This window comes from Ochotona curzoniae, unplaced genomic scaffold (genome assembly GCF_017591425.1).
Source record: "Ochotona curzoniae isolate NIBS_2020 unplaced genomic scaffold, NIBS_Ocur_1.0 contig_1071, whole genome shotgun sequence".
NCBI classification, from domain to species: Eukaryota; Metazoa; Chordata; class Mammalia; order Lagomorpha; family Ochotonidae; genus Ochotona; species Ochotona curzoniae.
Genome location: NW_024464939.1, coordinates 16,912,105 through 16,934,925, shown reverse-complemented (window position 1 = coordinate 16,934,925; position 22,821 = coordinate 16,912,105). Strand labels below are relative to the sequence as shown.

General features: G+C 45.9%; 1 protein-coding gene across 5 annotated transcripts in view; it reads right to left on the bottom strand.

Annotated features, from left to right (window-relative positions):
• STAU2 (staufen double-stranded RNA binding protein 2) overlaps window positions 1-22,591 on the bottom strand; it is a 297,692-nt gene extending 275,101 nt beyond the window's left edge. For 2 of the 5 annotated variants that reach the window (XM_040994341.1, XM_040994356.1), the window contains exons 1-2: window positions 22,483-22,576; window positions 8,328-8,393 (exon numbers count right to left, since the gene is read on the bottom strand). In XM_040994341.1, the coding sequence (XP_040850275.1) occupies window positions 8,328-8,345 (18 nt within the window). In that variant the 5' untranslated portion in view covers window positions 8,346-8,393; window positions 22,483-22,576. Of the gene's footprint in view, window positions 1-8,327; window positions 8,394-22,482 lie in introns of all 5 variants that reach the window. The other 3 variants (XM_040994333.1, XM_040994348.1, XM_040994365.1) reach the window with 3 other exon arrangements.
• Window positions 22,592-22,821: the final 230 nt, after the last annotated feature.

The following is a 22,821-nucleotide window of genomic DNA, read 5'->3' as shown; positions in this document are numbered from 1 at the left end:
CATTTCTGTCATTAAAAGTTACTGTTGGGCCCGGTGGTGTGGCCTAGCGGCTAAAGTCCTCGCCTTGAACACACTGGGATCCCATATGGGCGCCGGTTCTAATCCCAGCAGCTCCACTTCCCATCCAGCTCCCTGCTTGTGGCCTGGGAAAGCAGTCAAGGACGGCCCATAGCTTTGGGACCCTGCACCCGCATGGGAGACCTGGAAGAAGTTTCTGGATCCTGGCCTCAGATCGGCACAGCACCGGCCGTTGCGCTCACTTGGGGAGTGAATCATCAGACAGAACATCTTTCTCCCTGTTTCTCCTCCTCTCTGTATATCTGACTTTGTAATAAAGAGTAAATAAATCTTTTTTTAAAAAAAAAAATTACTGCTATCATGCATTTACCTTTTTATATAATAAATATCCCAAAATATCTTTTTGTTTGCTTAAAACGTTGATGATGTGCCCCATTTGTAAGTATCTGCCAAGTGTGACACTGCTGGGAGAAAAGCAGCCAATAGCTGACAAGCATTCTAGGCTTAGTTAATGCCAAATTTGTGTTAACTATACCACTGTGCAAACACAGTTGTCTATTCTGTTTTGGGTTTGTGTGTGTCTGTGTGTGTGTGTGTTTTAAGGTATGTGAGGAAGATGGGGTAATACTGGGCTGGGACATGCCACCCCAGCCTCCCAGCAACAGGACTGCAGATTGACCAGGGCAAGAGGTATGGGCACACAGTGAGTGGTTGAGGGCTTGCTTGATGGGACCACCTGGGGTTTTCCACAGACCAGGCCACTGCCCTTGCAGGTAGGCGAAGGAGCTGAGATGGAGTGGTTTAGAAGGGGGAAATCGGAGGCTATGCCTGGGTCAGGCCAAGCCACTTGCCCATGTGGGAGACCTGGGTTGGGCTAAATAGCATCACCTGCCACCTGCTGGCACACACAAAAGCTGGGGCTTGGGAGCATGTCTGGCTGAACTAGGCTGCAGTACCATCATGAGTGTCAAAACAGTGTGTGGGCCACGTCAGGTTGGACCACAGTACCCATCAGAACACGAGAAAACCAGATCTGGACTATAGCTAAAGGATTATATTATTGTAATAACATAGGGGAAAACAGTTGGGGAATGGTAAATGCGAGAGGGGGAGGGGAAATCCCTGAGCCTTTGCAACTATATCATGAAAAACAATAATTTAAAAAGAAAAGGAAAGAAAGAAGAAAACCAGATCTGGGGGTGGATACTGAAGGAGACTTATAGGCTCGTCTCTGGGACAGCAGCATCTACTGTTTTGCTTGGAGAGCTGGAGGTGGTGACGGGCTGAGCAAAGCTGGACCACAGAACTCACCTGATACACATGGGAGCCAGGGCTGGGAGAGGGCTGTACTGGGCCAGGCTGCAGCACCTACAGGCACGCACAGACAAAGGGCAGGATTGAGGGCAGACCATGCCAAACAGGGCTGTGGCACTGGCCAACATACATGAATTCCGGGGCTAGGAGCAGACCCGGGAGGAGAACTTGTGGAACTCCCCTGCTAGGCAGCAGCTTCCTCTGGGGAGCAAAAGAGCCAGGGTTCGAGACCTAATAGACCAACCAAGACAGACACAGCTACATCACTCCTCAATATTTGTGTGGGCCAGATCTGGGGCAGATAACCTGGGCCAGGCCACAATACCTGCCAGCAAGGACTGAGGCTGGCAGTGGGTTATGCCATGCTGGGTTGAAACACTTGTTAGCAGGGCCCGGCGCGGTGGCGCAAGTGGTTAAAGGTCCTCGCCTTGCACGCCCGGGATCCCATATGGGCGCCGGTTCTAATCCCGGCAGCCCAGCTTCCCTTCCAGCTCCCTGCCTGTGGCCTGGGAAAGCAGTCGAGGACGGCCCAAAGCTTTGGGAACCTGCACCCGCGTGGGAGACCCGGAAGAGGCTCCTGGCTTCGGATCGGCATAGTATCGGCCCGTTGCGCTCACTTGGGGAGTGAATCATCGGACGGAAGATCTTCCTCTCTGTCTCTCCTCTCTGTATATCCGCCTTTCCAATGAAAAAAATAATAATAATAAAAATAAATCTAAAAAAAAAAAAAAAAAGAAACACTTGTTAGCAGGCGCAGGATGCCAGGTTAGAAACAGACCTGGTAGGGGAACTCTGGACTTCCCTGCTAGGCTGCAAATCCTACTGGTGAATGTGAGAGCCAGAGAGGAACTGGGGGTAGACCAGGCTGGGCAAGGCTGTAGCACTCATCAATACCAGGTTTGCGGACATTCAGAGTGGGCTAGGCCCTAACACCTGCTGGCACTCGTATGAGCCAAAAAGGATGTAAACAGGTTGGGTTAAGCCATGGCACCTGTCAGTTCACATGAGCGCTGAGTCTGGGCTTGGGCCAGGCTGGGCTAGGCTGTAACACCCATCAGTGAGAGTCAAAACAAGTGTGGGCCAGTCGGGGTAAGCTATAGAACCCATTGGTAAGTACCAGAACTGGGGCATACATGCCAGGCTGGGTTGCAGCACCTACCAACACACAGAAGATTCGCGACTGGGAGTGTGCCTGGTAGAAGAACTTGGGAACACCACTGCTAGGAACAGACCCGGGAGGGTCTCCCACTGCTGAGCATAAGAGCCAAGGTTGGGGCAAACCAGGTCAGACCAGGCAGGGCTGTGACACCCATCAACATGTGTGTGAGCTGGGTCTGGGGGCAGGCTGGGCTAGGCCAGTCGATAGTACACACTGGCATGAGCAAGAGCCAGGACAGGGTGCAGGCCTGTCACCCATCAGTTAGGGGTGGGCCAGGATGGGCTAAGCTGCTGCACCTGCTGGCAAGAGCTGGGAACTGGGGCAGGCCAGGCTAAGCTAGACTATAGCACCTGCTGGCACACACAAGACCCAAGGCTAGCAGCACCTGGTAAAGGAACTTCAGGGACTCTCTTGTTTGGCTGCTGCTTCCACTAGTGAGGGTAAAAACTGAGACTGGAAGTGGGCTGGTATGGAGGTGGGCCAGATTGAACTGGGTTGCTGCACCCACTGGCAAGTGTCAGGACTGGATGTGAGTCATGTCAGGCTGGACTGAGTAACCCTGCAAGTACAAAATTCAGGGATGAGAACAGGCCTGGGAAGGAAACTGTGTACCCTCCCTGCTGGGCTGCAGCTCACACTGGTGATCATGAGAGCCAGGACTAGAGATGAGTCCTGGCTGGTAAAGGCAGTAGCACCCAGTGGCATACATGTGGGCCAGGTCTGGGGGTGAACTGGGTTGAGTTAAGCCACAGCACCCATGAGTCTACATGAGAGCCAGTTGGGAAGCGGGAAAGCCTGGGTTAGGCTGCAGCACATGCCAACACAAGCAAAAACCAAGGCTGGGGTGGGCCTAAGGGAGATTATCAAGGGTATACCAAACTAGGCCACAGACTGGCCGGTATGTGCATGAACACCAAGCCTGTAGTAGGCTGGGGTAGGGTAGGCCATAGCACCCATCTGTTTACTTGACAGATGGGACCGGGGGCAGAAGTGACCCAGCAGCTGCATGTACCAGTATGTTGTTTGCTGGTACAAGTGACAGACTGATTCTGACCCTGCATTAGCTGGTGCACACAACAGTCAAGTCTGAGATCACCTCACATGAAGCTTCTTAGAGTATCCTCAAACTAGATTGCTGAACTCAAATCCAGGCCACAGAGAAAGTCACAAGCTACGCAGTACAACCTTAGAATGCATGTATCAGGACTGGGCCTTCTCAGTTGCTGATGCGTGTGTAGTGGACAGCATGCCCAGACACACACAGGTGACAAGACAGCCAGCTCATCTAGGCCAGCAGAGGACACTGAGTGCTTCATCAGAGGATGGAAAACACAACAGGTTGGACTACTCTCCTGGCCAAGCTTTGCAGCATGTTTCAGGACATAGGGATACATTAAGGTGCAACTGACCATGGAACGATTTTCTCAACCCTTGTGCACTGAAGCGCCAATGATGTTTCAGTACTATCAAAACCACTCAAGCAACACCCTCGGAACATTATTCCCCACATCAAAGCCTGTAAGTCATTATCAAAGGAAAATCCCCTATCCCCAAGTGCTGATGTAGTTTGACAGCAAGGAATGATCCCTTTCCCTTCCCCTCCTGCAGACACAAGAGAAAAAAAATTGAACTATTTGTCCCACCTGTCTTCCTCCATAATTTTGACCCTCCCCACCCTAACTGTGCATCTCTCTCAACTATGAAAATATTAAAAATTAAATTTTGAAAAAAAGTTGGTGATGGGGCATGAGCATGATGAGGTGTAAGCAGGGTAAGCCACTACCCAGAATATGTGCACCACTAACAGAGTACCTGGGACAAAGTCCACCTCCACTGCCAATTCAGCTTCCTGCTAATGTCCCAAAGAGGACAGTTTCTGGTTCCCTGCATCTTTGGCTTGCTCAGCCCCAGATGTTAAGGGCATATGAGGAGTGAACTAACAGAAGGAAGACTTATTTGTCTTTCTTTCTCTTTCTCTCTACCATTCAGATAGATAAATCTTTTTTATGATTTATTTAAAGACGCATTTACACAGAGAGAAAGAGGGACAGATAGAGTTCTTTCATCCAGAGGTTCACTCCCCAAATGAGTGTAACATCTGGAGATGGACCAGTCCAAAACCAGGAGCCAGGAACTTCTTCCAGATCTCCCATATGGGTGCCAGGGCACAAGCACTAGAGCTGTTCCCTGCTGCTTTCCAAGGCACATTAGCAAGAAGCTGGACTGGAAGTAAAGCAATTGGGACCCAAAATAGCACTAAAGTGATGGTCCCATTAAAATCTTCTTTAAAAAACAAAAATTGAACTATCCTAAGATCCAACAACCCTACTTGTAAACATAAACATTATCTTTTTAAGAGATTTTTTTAAAAATAATGATTAAAATAGTAGCTTTGAAAATTCTCAAGATATATGATCTAAATAATATACTTTACAAGTAAAAGGGAAAAGATGAGAGTGGGCATATGTAAATAACTCACAAAAAGGCAAATCACAAAATAAACAAGTAACAAATGCAAACAAAAAATAGCACTTCTTGTCAGACAAACTGGCAAAGGTTGAAAATTTGTCAATGAAGCAGGGAAACAGGTATTCCCTCATACCTCTATTAGAAGCAATTTTATATTTTTTCATTTAGACATCAACTATTTTTTAAAATCCAGATGTACCTTTATCAGTGTTTTATTTCTTGTAATTATCAGAAAATGATTGTAAAAGTAAGTTTGCAATAGAATTCACTGTGGTACTAACTGCAATATAAAGATCTGTCCAACAATAAGGCTTGGTTAAATCAATTTTAGTACTTCCAAACTAAAAGTTATTATTAGGTCATTTTGAAATATTAGATATTGTATAAACCCAGTTTCAAAAATAATATACATTCACATAAAAACATACCTGTACAGAAAAAAATCTAGAAGTATACACCCCAAAATGTTAGCAGTGATTATCTCTGCAAAAAGAATAGTGGAATTTTTGTGATCTTTTTTCTTTTTGTTTATCTGTACCTAATCTTTCCATTAAGTAGGGCTGAAAAGAGCCATTATCATAACAGACCTTAGAATAGTCCCACATCCCATAGAAATTGTCAGAGAGAAGTAGTATCAAACAAAAGACCAAACAACTTAGAACACAATAGCCTAGTTATAATTAATTTCAGAAACACATATGGAAAAAGCTGCTAACATCAGAAAAATGTACAGTAATTCATGAATCTTCAGAAAACAAGAGTTCCCAAATCACTACAGCGTTCAAAATCACTTAGGAAAAAAAAATTTCATTATTTTCTCACCTACCTTTAAAACACTCCCTGTCATGAGAAAGCAGTCAAAAGACAACAGAAGATAAGAACCACTCTCAAGTTTAACTGTGACAAAGTTTACAGCTTCTAGGATTTCAAATTCTGCTAACTTTTCCCCTCTGACTTGAACATTTTGGGTGATTAAATTAAAAGCAGCTAACCAGAAGGGGTCCTTAAGTGATTCTAGAAATACAAGTTTTTTTCTGTACCTGCATACAATTTCTAGCAAAGCCAAGGGAATAGGTTCATGTGGAACACTGCCTAAGCACTGTGTACAAATGACCTGCAAATAACTAGCCAACAAATTGTCATTAGAATTTATCTATAAACTACAGGTTTTTGGTGTGTATGAAGCTGACTAGCATCTCCATCTCTCTTCAATAGAATATGAAACAAATATTTCTACTAGTACCCACATAATTAATGGAAGCTATCCACATAGTCATTTTGCGGCAACTTCACACTTGTTACAGTTTGAGAGCCAAGTCTCATGAAGCACCTCTGATGCTTCCAGTGGGATCCGAGAACAGCTATGAGGACACAGGAAGCATGAAGCACAGGACAGTTTAAGATTCCTGTAAGCCTCCATTAATCATGTCCATTATGATGGCAACTTTTGATGCATAGGGAAGTCTCCTAGTATGGAGAAAAAAATCAAAGAATAACCTTGCTTAAAAGAGATTTCAGGTTAATGATATTTGGGTACCACAAACATCAAATAGTATCAAAGCTGATAGCACAGTTTTATGGTTATTATCCCAAAAACGGAGATTTCCTGGCTTTAAGAACAACTCTACCCCATGGTGTCCCTGGAGAGTTGTGTGTCTTCATGCAGCACATTTTCTAATAGGGGAGATGGACATTACACATAACCACCCTGTGCTATCCATTTAGGATTGTTCCAGGGCCCCTAATGGTACCAGAATCCATGGACATTCAAGTCTTTCTAAAACTACATAGTATTTGCATTTAACCTGCAAATATTCTTTCATATACTTTGAATTACCTCTACATTACTTAGAACACTTAATAAAATGTGAATTTTATGTAAATACTTGTTACAAAGTCTGGTTCTATGGTAAAGCATGTTAAGCAGCCTCTTGAGACACGAGCATCCCATGTGGGAATAGTGACTGAAGTCCCAGTTGCTCCACCTCCAATCCGGCTTCCTACTAATGCACCCAGGAAGGCAGCAGGAGACACACCAAGTACTTGGGCCCTTACCACCCACAGGGAGGCAAGGATGGAATGAATGCCTTCTGGCTCTGGCCTGACCCAGACCTGTACGGCCACTAGGGAACAAACCAAGAGATGGAAGATCTCCTAACATTTCATGATTCATATCTCTAGCTCTTTCTCTATCTCACACCCTAACCTTCAAATAAATAAGTAAGTCTCAGAAAAATAGTTGTTATTCTGCATTATTTAGAAAATTATAGCAAGAAAAAAGTCTGTGCATGCTCAGTACAGACACTTTTTAAAAATATTTCTAATGCATGGTTAGTTGAATCCACATAGTTACATAGGAACCACTGTACTCGTAACTACATATGTGACCATAACTGTGAATGGCATGATATCATAAAATAAAAGGGCAAGGAGCTATGAGTATATGTGCTGTTCCCAAAGTCAAGCCAAGAACAAGGTAGAAGAGATTCAGGCCCAGCTGATCTGCACAGAGCCTCTGCAGCCAGAACAATCTCGTCCAGCTAGGAGCTGGAAGACCAGCGTCACTTAAGTGCTCAGGTTAGTCCTTAGGTACACATTAAGTGTGAGATACACAGAGACATCCAAGTTAAGAGGCTACATGAGTCCAAAGGTTAAAAAAGAGGGGCACACCAGCAATAAAGCTAGAAATCACTGTTCAGAGGTAGCTAGTGGTGCACAGGAACTGGAGATTTCTCAGTTAAGGTAAGCAGAACTACTGTCAAAGGGGTAGAGGGAGCAGGTGGGCAGGATTATTTTCTTAAATTACAGAAAACCATTCTAATTACTTTCTTGCTTTGCCATCAAAAGAAATGAAGTATTTTCTAAGATCATAGTTATGATACAACATCTTACTTATGCAGAAAAGGTCTAATTAAACTATAAAGTTCTTGAGGAAATACCATGACATAAGAAAAACACATCTTTCAATGAGTCTGAGGTATTATACTCTACAGTTTATTTGGCAGTGCCCTAGAAAAGCAATCTTTTTTGGAACACACTGATACAACTGCTTCGCAAAGTCTGTCACTGCAAATGCTTTGAATCTGAAGCACTGCCACCTACTGAAGCTGTATCACAATCATCAGCCTTCTGAAAATACCAAGTCTTGGGAGGATGTGCATCAAACAGACAAAACTCAGTTGACAACTTTTAGGACTATCACTGCAGTTGTTAATCTGCCCTGCACAGATCTTCACTGATGACATAGTATGTAGCTACTCTATAAAGCAGGGATCAGGTTATGCTTATGAAACGCTGAATTAAAATGTTGCACAATTTATAGCCAAAGCACCATGACAGCAAGAGATATGCCTTAACATAAACTCACCTGATTTATTTGAAGCATGTTAATACAATAGTGACTAAACTGCTATATCCTTCACGACTCCAAAAACTGGAAAAGAAAAAAGAAAGTTCAAGTCAGTCGGTAATCTCAACAACTGGCATTTTAAGCACATGCCTTGATCAAAATCAAAACAAGGTAGAGTGGATCCAAAACGTCATAGAACTTCCTATGAGGATGATCATGTCTTCTATTTGCACCATTCAACACACCAGAAAATGTAACCACCAGAAAATGTGGATGCTAAACATTTGCAGTATGACTTGGTGCAACTAAGATAGAAAACATTAAATTTTCTTTAAGGTTAATTTAAATTGGCACATGTGGCTAGTGGCTAGTGGCTACAATAAATATATAAATTGCCAAACTAGTTCCCTCTAGATTTGGAGTTCTAAGACAATTTCAGCAAAAATGAAACTTCAAAACAAATCCACAAGTTTCAGATTAACATTTAATGTACACTCCCCTTGTTCAAGTCATGTTTTAAACAGCTTTGTTCCCACTTTTCACATAAGTTAATCTCAAAAAACATGAAACAGAGAACCAGCATTGTAGCATAATGGGTAAAGATATCACTTGCCTACTGTACCCGCAGGCAGGCACAACAGCCAAAACTGAAGATATGCTGCACAGGGGGAATGAGGGAGACATCCTAAAACCAGGCCATTGCAACCACCTGCACATCTGAGGGTCAGGACTAGGGAGCCCAAGGATCCAGAGCACTGGAGAGTCCCAGGCCAAGCCACAGCATTTGCTGTCAGGGGGTGGCCCACCTGTGGCATTTAGCATCATCAAGCAGTATGCCCTTTCATATCATGATGGCCTCACACACATCAGGGTCTCCAGTCTCACAGACAAGAACCTATGGGTGTATGATTTGGCCCTGATGCACATACTGTGTGACTAGACCACATACATTACTGATTTCTATGCAAAGACACCAACAGCATCTAGTAGTAAAGATGAAGATGCAGGGGGCATTACCATTGGCATTGAATGGAAGTTTTCTAAGTTGTGAGAGGGATTTATTAGTTGATACAGAAAAAGTTCCAAGGGTTCCAGTGCTTTGGTGCAGTAGGCCAAGCCTCTGCCTGAGGTACTGGTAGCCCATATGGGTATTAGTTACAAGTACCACCTGCTCCACTTCCCATTTAGCATCCTGCTTATCACCTAGGAAAGCAGCAGCTTAGAATGGCTGAAGTCTGGGGTTCCTGCACCTAGGTGAGAGACCGGAAAGAAGTGCATGGATCCCACCTTCAGATCAGCTTAGCTCCAGCCACTGTGGTCTCTTAAGGAATAAATGAGCAGATGGAAGACTGAGTGTCTGTGTGTTCTTCTCTTTGTAAATCTGTTTTCCAATAAGAAAGACAGACAGAGAGAGAGAGAGAGAGAGAGAGAGAGAGAGAGAGAGAGAGAGAAGGGAGGAAAAGAGGGAGGGAAGGAGGGAGACTAACCAGCATGTGAGAGAACCAGGTCTGGGGGCAGATTCTGTGGGGCATATGTGAACTCACCTCTGTGCAACTGCAATATCTCCTGGTTTGCTCAAGAGCTGGAGGTAGTGATGGGCTGGACTAGGCATGACCATGGAACACCCAGACACTCATGCGTACTGTGGCTGGGAACAGGCCGGGGCTGGGAACAGGCCAGGCCAGTCCAGGTTGTAACACCCACAAACACACCCAAAAATAGGGTGTAGGGTAAACCAAGCTAAACCTAAGCAGGAGCCAGAATGGAGTGCAGGCCATGCTGGGCTAGGTTATCACCTACTGGTTTTGCATGAAATCAGGGATGGGAGTAGACTAGGACAGGCTAGGTTGCAGCATCTGACGGCAAAGGCCAAGATAGGGAATGGGCTATGCCAAGCCAAGTAAAAGAAAAACCACTGGCACATGCAAGACCTGTGACTGGGAGCAGACCTGGTCAGGGAGCTGAAGGGGACACACCAGCAGGGTTGTGATCCCCACTGCTGAGCACAATAGTGAGAATGGGGGTGGCAAACTGGGCTGGACACAACTGCAGTATACTTCGGCATAAGTGTGTACTGGGTGCAGAGTATGCCCAACTGGTCTAGGCTCCAGCACACACTGGTGCTCGTGAGAGCCAGGGAGGGTGTAGGACAGGCTAGGCTAGGTCTAAGCAACCACTGGACCATGTGTCTGGGGATGGACCAGGTGCACCTGAGCTGTAGCACCCAATAGTAAGAGCCAGAATAGGTATTTGGCGATCAGGCAAGGCCACTGTCCCAGGACAGTATGTGGGGCAAGTTAGGGTGGGGCAAGCACCCACTGGTGTGCACAAGATCTAGCACTGGGAGGTGACCTGACAGAGAAGCTTGGGGAACTTCTCTCTCAGGATGCAGTCCCTGCAAGTGAGTGTAAGAATCAAGACTGGGAGAAGCCCAGAGCAGGCCAGTTTACAGTACATGTGTGTGGGTCATGTTAAGGGGGGGGGGGGGGGGACCAGCCTAGGCCAGTTCATAATACTCCTAGCTCCTGCCTTCAGATCAGCTCAGCTCCACCTTTTGTGGCCGCTTAGGGAGTTAATCATCAGAGGGAAGATCTTTCTGTCTGACTTTCCTCCTCTCTGTTTATCTGACTTTTCAATAAAAATAAATAAATCTTAAAAAAAAAAAAGATGGGCCATGCCACACAGGACCACAGCACCCACCAGCATAAGACCCAGGTCAGGGGACCAGACCAATACGGGGCCAGCAGGAGCTCCCCTGCTAGGTCACTGCTCTCACTGGTGTGCATGATAAGTGGGATTGGGGGCAGATCAGGTTAGACAGGGCTACAACACCTATTGGCCTGTATGTAAGCTGGGTTAGAGGGACAGCCAGCCTGGACTAAGTGACCATATCCACTAGTGCATGCACAGGCCAAAGCAGGCTGGTTGGGCTTTGCTGCAGCATGAGCTGGTAAGCGCTTGGAATGGTAGCAGGACCTGTCAAGCTAGACTGCAGAACTACTTGGAAAGTGCAAGATCCAGAGCTGGAGGTGGGCACCCCTCTGACGGGCTGCAGCTCCCAGCAGTAAGCATGAGATCCAGGGCTGGGGGAGACCTGGCTGGACAGGTGGTAGCACCCATCAGCATAAATGTGGGCTGGATAGTGGGGTTGGTTGGGGTGAGCTAGGCTGCAGCACACATTGGTGTGTACAAAGGCCAGATGGGTTGCCGGACAGACCAGCCTGCTGCACATACCAGCATGCACCAGGAAGCAAGGCTGGGGGTGAACCTGATGGGGACTATCAGGGGTTGCTCCAACTGGGCTGCAGTTCTCACTGGTGTACATGAGGGCCAAGTGTGTGGGAGGTAGGGATGGGCTGGGTTGCACCATTGGTTTGCATAAGAGATGAGGTTGTAAACAGTACCAACTCTGCACTGCAACCACCCACTGCGTATGTAGGCTGATATGGGTGACAGACTGAGCTGAAACCCATACTGGCCAGCACACAGGAGTCAGTTCTGGGGTCACCTCAGCTCAGCAAAATTTTTGGGAGTAACCCCCACAACTGAACCACTTTACTCAGAACTCCAATCACAGGGGTAATTGCAGGATCTGTGGTCTGACCATGGAGTGTTGTTATCTCAACTGGGCCTCCTCAGTTGCTGAATATGATGCAGTGGACAGCATGATCAGATGCACATGGGGAAAACGGCAGTCCATTGGAACCTGCAGAGGACATCTAGTACTATAGAAGAGGATGAAGGACAGAACAAATTTGTCAACTCTCCAGCCAAACTTTGACAGCACATTATCTGGGCGAATGGATACTCAAAGATGGACTATGTCAGCCAATGAACTTTGGATTTCCTCATCCTTGGAGGAACAAAATCAACAGCATCTCAGAACTATCAAAACCACTTGAGCAGTACCCTCAGAGCACGCTCCACTTTGAGGATCCTGGAATGACATCTGGTAGCCATTCTCCAACCCTGGGTACTGATGCAGTTAGGATGCTGGGTGCGGCTTCTCTTTTCTCCCCTCTTTTCCACCAGATACAGGAAGCAGAAGAAGGAAATTTGAAGCAATGGCTCATCTACCTTCACCTATTCCTCAGCCCTCCCCACCCTAATCAGTGGTCCAAATGGTATGTACCCTCAAGTATGTAATCATCATCAAGAATAAATTTTTTTTAAATAACAATAATATTTGTAAAAAAAAAAGTTACAATCCTGTCTTGTATCTTTGGGCTTACTTCTTTGTGGGCTGATGCTATCCCCTTGGTTGTGTTTACTGACTGTCACAGGTTAAGTCTCTTCTTCCTTAATTTAGAAAGATGCCGAACAAGGGACCAGCAAACCCAAATTCATAAACAAATATGAAGAGCTTATAATCAATATAAATTAAACAGATGTTGATCTACAGAGCAACAATACAGTCTTAATACACAGGCGATAGACTAGCTCCATCGTTTGTGCAAAAAGCTGTCAAGTATTGAATTTCTCCTCAGAGGTAACAAATCTTTAGATATACACATATAGAAACATGCACACACACCATTTTCTCAATATGACTAACCAGAATCCATTCAAAATGATGTTGAATGTGTCTGTATGTTTCTTACAATGCTGTCTTCAGCTCCTTTAATAATATTTAGTTTCTTTCCAAGTTATTTTCACATCTCCTAAGGGAAACCATACCAGGCCCAAGTAACAGTAAATTCAAATGTTAATCCAATCTCTTCAGGATCTTTAGTCAAATTAAGAATTGTTGAATTATTTTTCTTTTTAAAAAAAGATTGATTGACTGATTATTTGTTTATTTATTGGAAGATTTACAGAGAGCAGGAGAGACAGAGAGGAAGGTCTTTCATAGGATGATTCACTCCCCAAGCGGCTGCAAACGGCTACAGCTGAGCCAATCCAAAGCCAGGAGCCTGGATTCTCTTCCAGGTCTCTTACACAGGTGCAGGGTCCCAAGGCCTTGCGTCATCCCCGACTGACTTCCCAGGCCACAGCAAGGAGCTGGATGGGAGGCAGGGCCGCCAGGACATGAACCATTGCCCATACAGGATTTGGCGCAATCAAAGCCAGGACTTGAGCTGCTAGGCTACCATGCTGGGTCTCAGTTTTTATTTTTGCTTATCATTCAAAATGAAATTAAGTTCTTATAGGCAGTCTTTCACACACAAAATACAGAAGAAATACTGAGACCCTCTACCAAGATCAGACTAGAAAGTTTTGAGTAGCACCTTCTTTTATTTGCTCAGAGGAAAACCATATGCCATATTGTGAGCCTCCCTTTGGAGGGACCCACATGGCAAAGAATGGAGTGAAGCCTCCAGACAATAGCCAGTAAAAACTGAGGCCATCATCCTAATGGCCCCAAGGAGCAGAACTCTGCCAAGAGCCATGTGAATGAGGCCGGAGGCACAACTTTTACAGAGCAAGCTTTCTGATGTGACTGCAACCTTTTAAGCAAACTTGACCCACAGGAACCCAACTAAACTGCACCCAATTTTCTAACCAGAGAAAAAATAAATTGGCATGCAACCGTAAGACAATCCTATTCAACTCTTAAATACAACACTTCTTTGGTACTTTAAGTATTAATAAGCAAAAATTTTTTAAAGGCCAAAAAAAGCCTACTCAACATGAATGAGCAAAGAGTAATATTAGAATTTGAAAGTAGAAAACTGTGAAACATTTACACTTTTTTAAAGACTTATTTTTATTTTTACTGGAAAGGCCAATTTACAGATCGGAGGAGAAACAGAGAGATCTTCCAATCGCTGGTTCACTCCCCAAATGGCTACAATGGCCGGAGCTAAGCCCATCTGAAGACAGGAGCTTCTTCCAGGTTTTCTCCATGCGGGTGCAGGGTCCCAAGGCTTTGGGCTGTCCTCAACTGCTTTCTCAGGCCACAAGCAGGGAGCTGGATGGAAAGCAAGGCTGCTGAAATTAGAACCAGTGCCCATATGGGATACAGGCATGTGCAAGGCGAGGACTTTAGCCACTAGGCTATCACGCCAGGCCCAGCATTTTCATTTTTAACTACAAAACTGTGGTCATCAAAAACTGTAGCTTTGGTGGCTTTAGCTGGGGTGTTGTGGCACTGCTGTGAGTCAGCCAACACTTAAGATATCCCTAAGCCATGTTGGAGTGCCTTATTCCCAATCCATCTTTCAACTGACAAGCATTCTGGGAGCAGTAGAAGGTGGCTCAAGTACTTGAATCCCTACCACCTAAATGAGACTCAAATGGATTTCCAGGTTTCTGGCTGCAGTCTAACCCAACCCTAGCTAATACAAGCATTTAGGGAATGAACCACAAAATAGACTATCTGTGTGGTGTTGAGGGGTGTGTGTGTGTCCGTCTGTATCTTTCAAACAAAAATAAAATTATTTAAAAATGTACTGGAAACAAAATTACAAACCCAATTTTTTAAATTGAAAACAATTCATTTAGAAAGTAAAATGTAAATAAGCCACTAAACATTTCTCAGCACTGTTCCTTACTTTTTATAATTTAGCACTGTTCGTACAGCATTCACCATCTCTGCAAAATATCACTTTGTTTCTATTTAGCATAAGCCTCTTAAAGACAAGACCATTCATCCACAGGCCTTCTCATATTATTACAGCATCAAAGGCTGGCAGCACTGGGGCTGATTCCAAGAAGCAGGCACAGTAAGATAACGAGGGTACACTTCATGAAGTTCTAGTTTTCTGATACATAAAAGATATTTATGAAGTAACAGAACTAAGAACCATTCACTTAAAATTAATCATACAATCTTAAATATTTTTACACTTTTTCTTCACAAGCACAAGGAGCTGAATAAATTAGAACACATCAAGCTGGAACATCTGTAAACAGCACTCCAAGAAGTAGCTGGATGGCATTCTGATTCTTTTTCATCAGACAAGTTACAGATTCCCAGAAAACACAATTTGGGCAATTTAGAATGCCCACAGTAGCACATGTCTTTCGGACCTTGTTTCTACTTTATAAATAGACTAACCTGTATTTTTTAAAAATCTGATGAAGTTATCAAAATATTTCAATAAAACACACTTTCACATTATCTGAGGTTTCATAAAATCCACTCTCCCTCTTTTGCCAAGAGTTCCCAGCAACAGTTCATTTCAATGACCACTAAGTACATTTAGAGAAACCTATTCAAATGTCCCAAATGTATGCGATATCCAGCCAGCATATCAGCACATGCACTTCTAGATCCCAAGCGAGGCAGCTGATGGAGATCGGATACTACAAAACAAGGACGACTTCTGCTAATGACGAGTTAAAGGGCCAACCTGCAACTGCAAACACAACTAATCCACTGATAATATTATATATTAGATTCTGCCCATCTGACAACTCAGAAGCTGTAGCGATTTTTCCTACATAATCTTTAACAATTAAGCACTGCTTTTGAAAAAGTGTTACAGGTAGTACTGGGCTAAAATCACCACCACCAAGAACCAGAATAGGTGTGGCAGGTTGAGCAAGGAGAACTGTTCTCACCAGGAAAGGAGATGAACAAAGCCAACCTGGGCCAACAACCCACTGGTGTGCACAAGAACTGTGACTGGGAGGAGACTCGATGGAGGAGCTTGGGAAACTCCTTCACTAGGACGCAGATCCTGCAGGAGCACAAGAAACAAGGCAAAGAGCAGCCCAGACCATGCCAGGTTACAGAACCTACTGGCATACATGTGGGTCAGGTCTGGGGACAGACCAGTCTGAGCCAGTACATACCCACTGGCAGAGCTGAAAAACAGGGCAGAAGGCAGGAGCCAGATCAGGATGCAAAAGCAGCCAGTACACATTAGGACAGGGACAGCAAGTAGTCTGGGCTGGGATAGGCTGCAGCACCCACCAACAAAAGCTGCAACAGGAGGCAGACCAGACTAGGCCAGGCGGCACAATAAGACTGTGAACGCTGAGGTGAGGCGAGTCATGTCAGCCTGGGCCAAGCGAGGACCAAATATGTGAATCCCAGGGACAGGGGATCTGACAGGGCGTGGGTAGCTTGGCTCAGGTCATGGGACCCACATGTGTGGTGGGGGTGTGGATCCTAAGCCCCTGATACAGGGGAATCGGTGGGGTGTGGGTAGCTTGGCCCAGATCCTGGAGAATCTGGCTGGGCTTGAGTCTCCTGGCCAGGGTCCTGGGGCCTAGCTGTGAAGTGGATGTCAAGTTCGTGAGTACAAGAGGTGGAGGATCCGGTGATGCTTGGAACACCTGGCCCAGCCACTTGGACTCACCTGCAAGAACATGCCCTACATAATGAAAAAGGTGGAGCAGCAGTCACAGGCCCTGTTGTAAAAGGAAAATATGGCAGCATAGTAGCAGAACAGAACTAACTGGACAACTACCCCAAACAAACAATGACAGCAAAAAATCTCGGTGAATGGAGCCAATGGACATTGGGAGGGTGACATCACCCTTGGATCAGTGAAATCAAGAGCATTCCAGAACTATCCAAAGCACTTGGACAGAACCCTCAGAGTATGTTTACATTGAGACTCTAGGTTGATATAAGGTGGCAGTTCCTCACCCTTGGGTACTAGAACATGTGGAAAGTCGTGAGTGGTTTTCCCCTTTATTTCTCCCCTTCCCCCAGGAATGACAAGAAGAAATAGCAAATTTGGAAGCAATGAGTTCACCCAGTTTTTCCTAAACCTTGATTCTTCCCACCCTGATCAATCATGTAATCTTTATTAAAAATAAAATAAAAAGAATGAAATTTGTATTACTATTAAGTTAGTATCTATAATTTTTTGGAGTTGTACTCATCTATATCAACAGGTAATTATCAACAGGTATTGTCCTATTACTATTAACGTAATTATTAATTAACTAATTTGGTAACAGCTTTTTAGGATTGCACTCATCCACAATCAATAGGTACTGTCTTATTTGGCAACACGAAAAAAAAATCCATTACCTCTATTCTTAGACTCAAAGCTACTCAAAATTAAGTATCAGAGCAGGTATTTGGAGTATCATAATACATTACTTGGTACACCCAGATCCCATTCTAAAGTGCTTCAGTTCAAGTCCCAGCTCTGATTCCAGCTTCTTACCATGTACCCTAGGAGGTGGCCAGTGATGGGCCATACCTTTGATCCCAGACACCCACATGCAAGAGCACGCTTGAGTCCCCAGCTCGTGGTTTCAGCCTGGGCCACTCCTGGGGGCTGAGGGCATTTGGGGAGTAAATCAGAGAATGGGAGTCCTATCTTGTCTCACTCTGCCACTCAAACAAAAAAACTGTAAAAACCTGAAGTATCAATTCAACGCTTCCTACAAAAAATATATATATTTTAAATGTCTTTCATTCTAACCCCCAAAGAAGGTTTTTTAAAGATTTCAGTAAAAATTTCTGAATCTATGAAACATCCTAAGAACACAAACTCTTAATTCCAAACTACTCAATGGAAAACTCTCCTTATTAGTGGTCTAGAAAAATAAGGAAACGAACAGTTATCAAAACAAAACTTACAAATTTTATATCATTTTTACATTAACTCATTTAATTCTTGCTGCATCAGGATGTAGATATCATCTACACCCATTTTTCTAGGGGTTGGGACACACTGCTAGGATTAAAACTCAGGTTATTCTGTTTTCAAAATCCTCTTGTCTTCACTGTATCTAAATTAAAATACCTGCCATCTGGCACTGTGGAATAGAAGGTAAAGCTGCCACCTGGGGTGTTGGCATGGGAACATGGGTGCTGGTTTGAGTCCTAGCTCCTTGCCAATGTGCCTAGGAAAGCAGCAGAAAATAGCCCAAGTGCTGGGGTCCAAGTACCCAGCGGAGAGACCCAGAAGAAGCTCCTGGCCTCCAGCTTCAGCCGTTGCAGCTGAGGATGGAAGCTCTCTCTTGCTCTCACTCTCTCTCTCATTCTCTCTCGCACTCAGTCTCTATAATTCTTCCTTTCAAGTAAATAAACAAATCTTATTAGATGTTAAAAAAAATAAAAATTTCTTAGCACTATGACTTGCCTCCATAAAAAGTTTCCTATCACAAAGACTTAAGATTTAGACAGAAAAAATGACAAGGCACCTCAACTTCAGGTAATTATTCAAACAGTGATACATACATGTATATAAATAATAACTGTTACGGATGCTAAGGTCTCATCTAACATTCCTTGCTTTTAAAGTTAACCCTCTGTAGGATGGGGTTAGGGGCAGAACTGACCAGGCAACTGCATCTACTGGTATGTGTACTGGCTGTGCAGGTGAATCTTGAATCTAACCCTGCATTAGCTGGCACACACAATAATGAAGTCTGAGGTCACCCCAGGCATGTTTTCTTGGGTGACTTCCCAACTAGAACACTGGGCTCAAACCCTAACCACAGTGAAAATCACAAGATTTGTGGTACAACCTTGGAGACCAGGTATCAGGACTGGGTCTCCTCAACTAACCGTGCAGTGGACATCACGCTCAGATGCACACGGGGGACATGGCGGCCAGCTCACCTGGACTAGCAGAGAATGCTGAGTGCCTTACCAGAGGATGGAAGACACAACAGGTTGGACCACTCTCCTGGCCAAGCCTGGAATCAAGTGTCTGTGTCTGTGGGTATACTACAGTAGACTTGGTCAGCCAACAGACCTTGGAAAGATTTTTTTCAGTTCCGCTGCAATGAAGCCAATGATGTCTCAGAACTATCAAAACCACTCAAGTACCACCTTCAGAACATTCTTCCCCACATCCAGGTCTCTAAAGTGTCATCAAATGACTGTCCTCCCCCCACATGCCAATGTAGTTTGACAGCAAGGAGTGGCTTCCTCCCTTGCCCACCCCTATGGCCCCAGGAAAGAAAAGAAAAAACATTACTGAAACATCTGTCCCACCCATCTTCCTCCACACCTCACCCTCCCCTCTCCTGCCCCTAATCAGAGACCCAGATGGGTGTGCACCCCTGTCAACCATGTAAACATTAAAACTAAAATGAAATTTTTAAAAAACAGTTAATCTCTGCTTTTAAAGACATTCAAGACTCTGTCACTTCCAGCATCCTTTTTTTTTTTTTAAGATTTATTTGAAAGGCAGAATGATAGAAAAGGAGAGATACAGAAAGCTATCCCACCCTCTGCTGCATTGCCCAACAGGCCACAACAGCTGGTACGTGGTCAGCTGAAGCCAGGACCCAGCAGCTCCATTCCGGTCTCCCACACGGGTGGCAGAGGCTCTGGCAGCTCAGGCCATCACTCACAACTTTCCCAAGCACATTAACAGAGAGTTCCAATTACTAAGTTCTAAAACTAAGGCAATCAGAAGCAGTGCAGCTAGGATTGAGCAGCCAGTCTGATTGGGATACTGGTGTCGCAGGCCAGGGATACTGGTGTCTAACATTTTCTTGAATTCCTAAAACACACAGAGGATCTCTATGTGACTGGTCATATTATGCATGTCTCAAACTACAAAATACAACCTGTTAACAGAAAACTCAGTTTTGCTGTCTACATTTTCCATCTTTATTACGACCTGTACACAATCAGATATCCAGCACTCAAAATTTACTAAAGGTTATATGAATGAAGAATGGGGCCAGCACCCTGGGATAGCAGGCTAGGCCTCTGTCTGCAGCACTGGCTGCAGTATCCATCACCATATGGATACTGCTCCACTTCTGATCCAGGTCCCTGCTTGTGACCTAAGAAAGGAGCAGAGGGTGGCTCAAATCCTTGGGCCCCTGCACCCATATGGGAGACCCAGAGGAATTTTCTGGCTTCAGATAGGCTCAACTCCAGTTGCGGTCATCGGGGGAATGAATGAGTAAATCAGGAAAATGGGAAAAAAAAAAAAAAGCATTTTGGCCAACCACATCTTTAGTGCTTAAACAGGAAAATCACCTAACTTTTCTTACTTAACTTGTTTAAAAGCTTAACAACTCTGATTTGCAGTATTCGTAATTTTTAAAATTTGTACATTTGGAAAGCCCAAATAGATTTCTACCATCCACTGATTCACTCCCCAAAAGCTGGCAACAGCTAGGGCTGGGTCAGGTCAAGCCCAGAGCCTGGATCTCACTCCAGTTCTCCCATGTGGGAGTCAAGTCTTAGGCCATCGCCTGCTGCCTCCCAGGGAGCACACTAAGGAGAAGCTGCAATCAGAGAGAAGCCTACACTCTTGCATTGCATGCAGGTGTCTACCCCACCGTGCCAAACGCCCACCTCCATGCTCTTCCTTGAAAAGCAGACTAACTTCATTCCAGGCAAGCAAAGTAAGCTCAAATGTAAATTTTACACCACATTCCATGCTGACAATTTGGGGAGCAAACAACCTTGGCATTTAAGTTATCCTTCAATTGTCCAACAGTGGACCAATGAAAACTAAGCAAATTGATAACAAGTGAATAAAGGCTACAAGAATTTATTCAGGCTATTCTATAAGCTTGAAATGAAATGATTTCAAATAAAAAAATTAAAATTCTGAAATCACACATGCTACCTGAAATGAACAACACATACCTGGATTATACAGTAAATTTCACAAATAGGAAAACCTGCTTTTTCAAGGAGGTAGAGTGAAAGCCAAGGAAGTATGCACACAGCCTACCAACTAATCATCACTTAGTAAACTTCAAACTACATAAGTAGGCAGTGAAATGAGGCAATGGTGACTTCAGCTGAAACCAAAGCATAGCAAAAAAAGAACAAAAAAAACACATGCACCACATAGCTTGGCATAACTGCTTCACAAATCTAATACAGGCCTGCGGCAAAGTGCAGCCAATCTACAATTCAAGTGTTACGTGACACCTCTGGTTTACACTAAAAGAACACTGAAAAACTTGCTTTATTGCAATACAGCCAAGATGCAAGTCTGGGTTCTGAAGGTTTTATTAAGTACGATTTTTTTCCCACTGCAGCACAAGTCACAATTTTGTCTTTGAGTCATCTCAGGAAAGCAAAGCTAGGTTCGAAATACAGTGCTAGGAAAATGTTGCCATCTTTTCTTTTGCTGCCTGCCCATCACAATTCTGACTTCAAATGGTTATACTCTGATTCTACCCTGTAATCATGCAAGAGAAGGCCGTATACTCAGAAAAACTTCACCAGAATTACGAAGTCAGCTGTCACATACTGAATATTGAAGCTTTTCAATCAACAGTGAAATACATTTAAAGGATCGTTTCCACCCTTTCTGCAAGATTCACCACTTTGAAACACCCTTTACCAAATACCAGGCAGGTCCACCCTTCTCTACCCAAGTAGTTTAATTTTTTTTTTTTTTAATGAAAGGTGGGGTACACCACGACAAATGCGGTCCCCTTTCAAGGAAAGTCAATCGCAAATGCAAAACGCTGCACACACTTCCAGGGGCTTTCAGAACCCCCGCGGCCATTAGGCCCTGCCCCGGCGCAGGAATCCCAGCTCCACGCCCTGCACGACCACCTCTGCGGAACACTCCCCTCGGCGCAGCCCCCGGCCGGCCCCCCGAACAGCCCAAGTCCCTGGCCTCGCAGGGTGCGTTCTGTAACGGAGCCCAAGTCCCTTCGCCCCGGCAAGGTCACCGCTGCCAACTACCCCTTTAAGCCGAGCCATCACAGTAGTAGTTGGTGAGAGACACAGCGACAACTTGCCTGTCATAGGATATATTTTGTCCCCTCGGCCCCACCTACCTTCCCCATTCCGGCGTAAGTTACGTCTTTACCACTTGCCCATTCTACAGAAATAGCCGGCCCGCCCAGCCCCGCAGCCCCGCCTCCCGCGCCCCCAGGCCCACTGCCCGCACACCCCAGGGCCTCCGTCTCCCACACCGCCGCTAGGCGAGTCCCACCCACCGCGATCCCGAGCCCCCGACACACGCACGCACGCACCCTGCTGCCGGCCCACCAGGGCACCCCAACAGGGCCAGGCTCTTCGCATTCCTCTCGGTTCCTCCCCTCAGGACACCTGTGTTGACCCACCCCCTGCACACACACACACACACCCGCCCCCCATCCCTCCGCCTCCTCCCCGGCAGCCCTGCCCCCTACACCTCCCCTCCCCCCCGGCCCGAGGGAGCCCCAGGAGGGAGGGATGGCGCGGGGGAGGGGAGGCGGCCGAGGGGGCCGCTCTGGCCGGGGGTTCGCGGCGCCGCGGACCTCTCGGCGCCCTCTGCCTCCTCCGCCGACCGGGCGGAAGTCAGGGCCTCCCGCGCGCCCCCCACCAGAGGGTATTTACCTCCTCGCCGGGCACACTTAGCAGACGGCTCCAACATTGGCAAACGCTCCAGAGAACTGACCCCGCTCGGCCGCCGCCGCCGCCGCCGCCGCCGCCGGCTTCCACCCCTCGGGCTCCCCGCCCCCCGCCTCCGCCCGCCTCCCCTGCGCTCCCGCCGCGCCCTCCCGGGCTCGCGCCGCGCGCCCCCGCCTGCGCAGCCGCTCCCGCGCCCGGCACGCGCGCGCGCGCCCGCCCTCCGCCCCGCCTCCCGCCCGAGCGCGGCCATTGTTGGCGACGTCGCTCCCGCCCCCTGGCGGCCGCGCGGGCCCCGGAGCCTGTGCGAGCCCGGGCTGGAGAGGG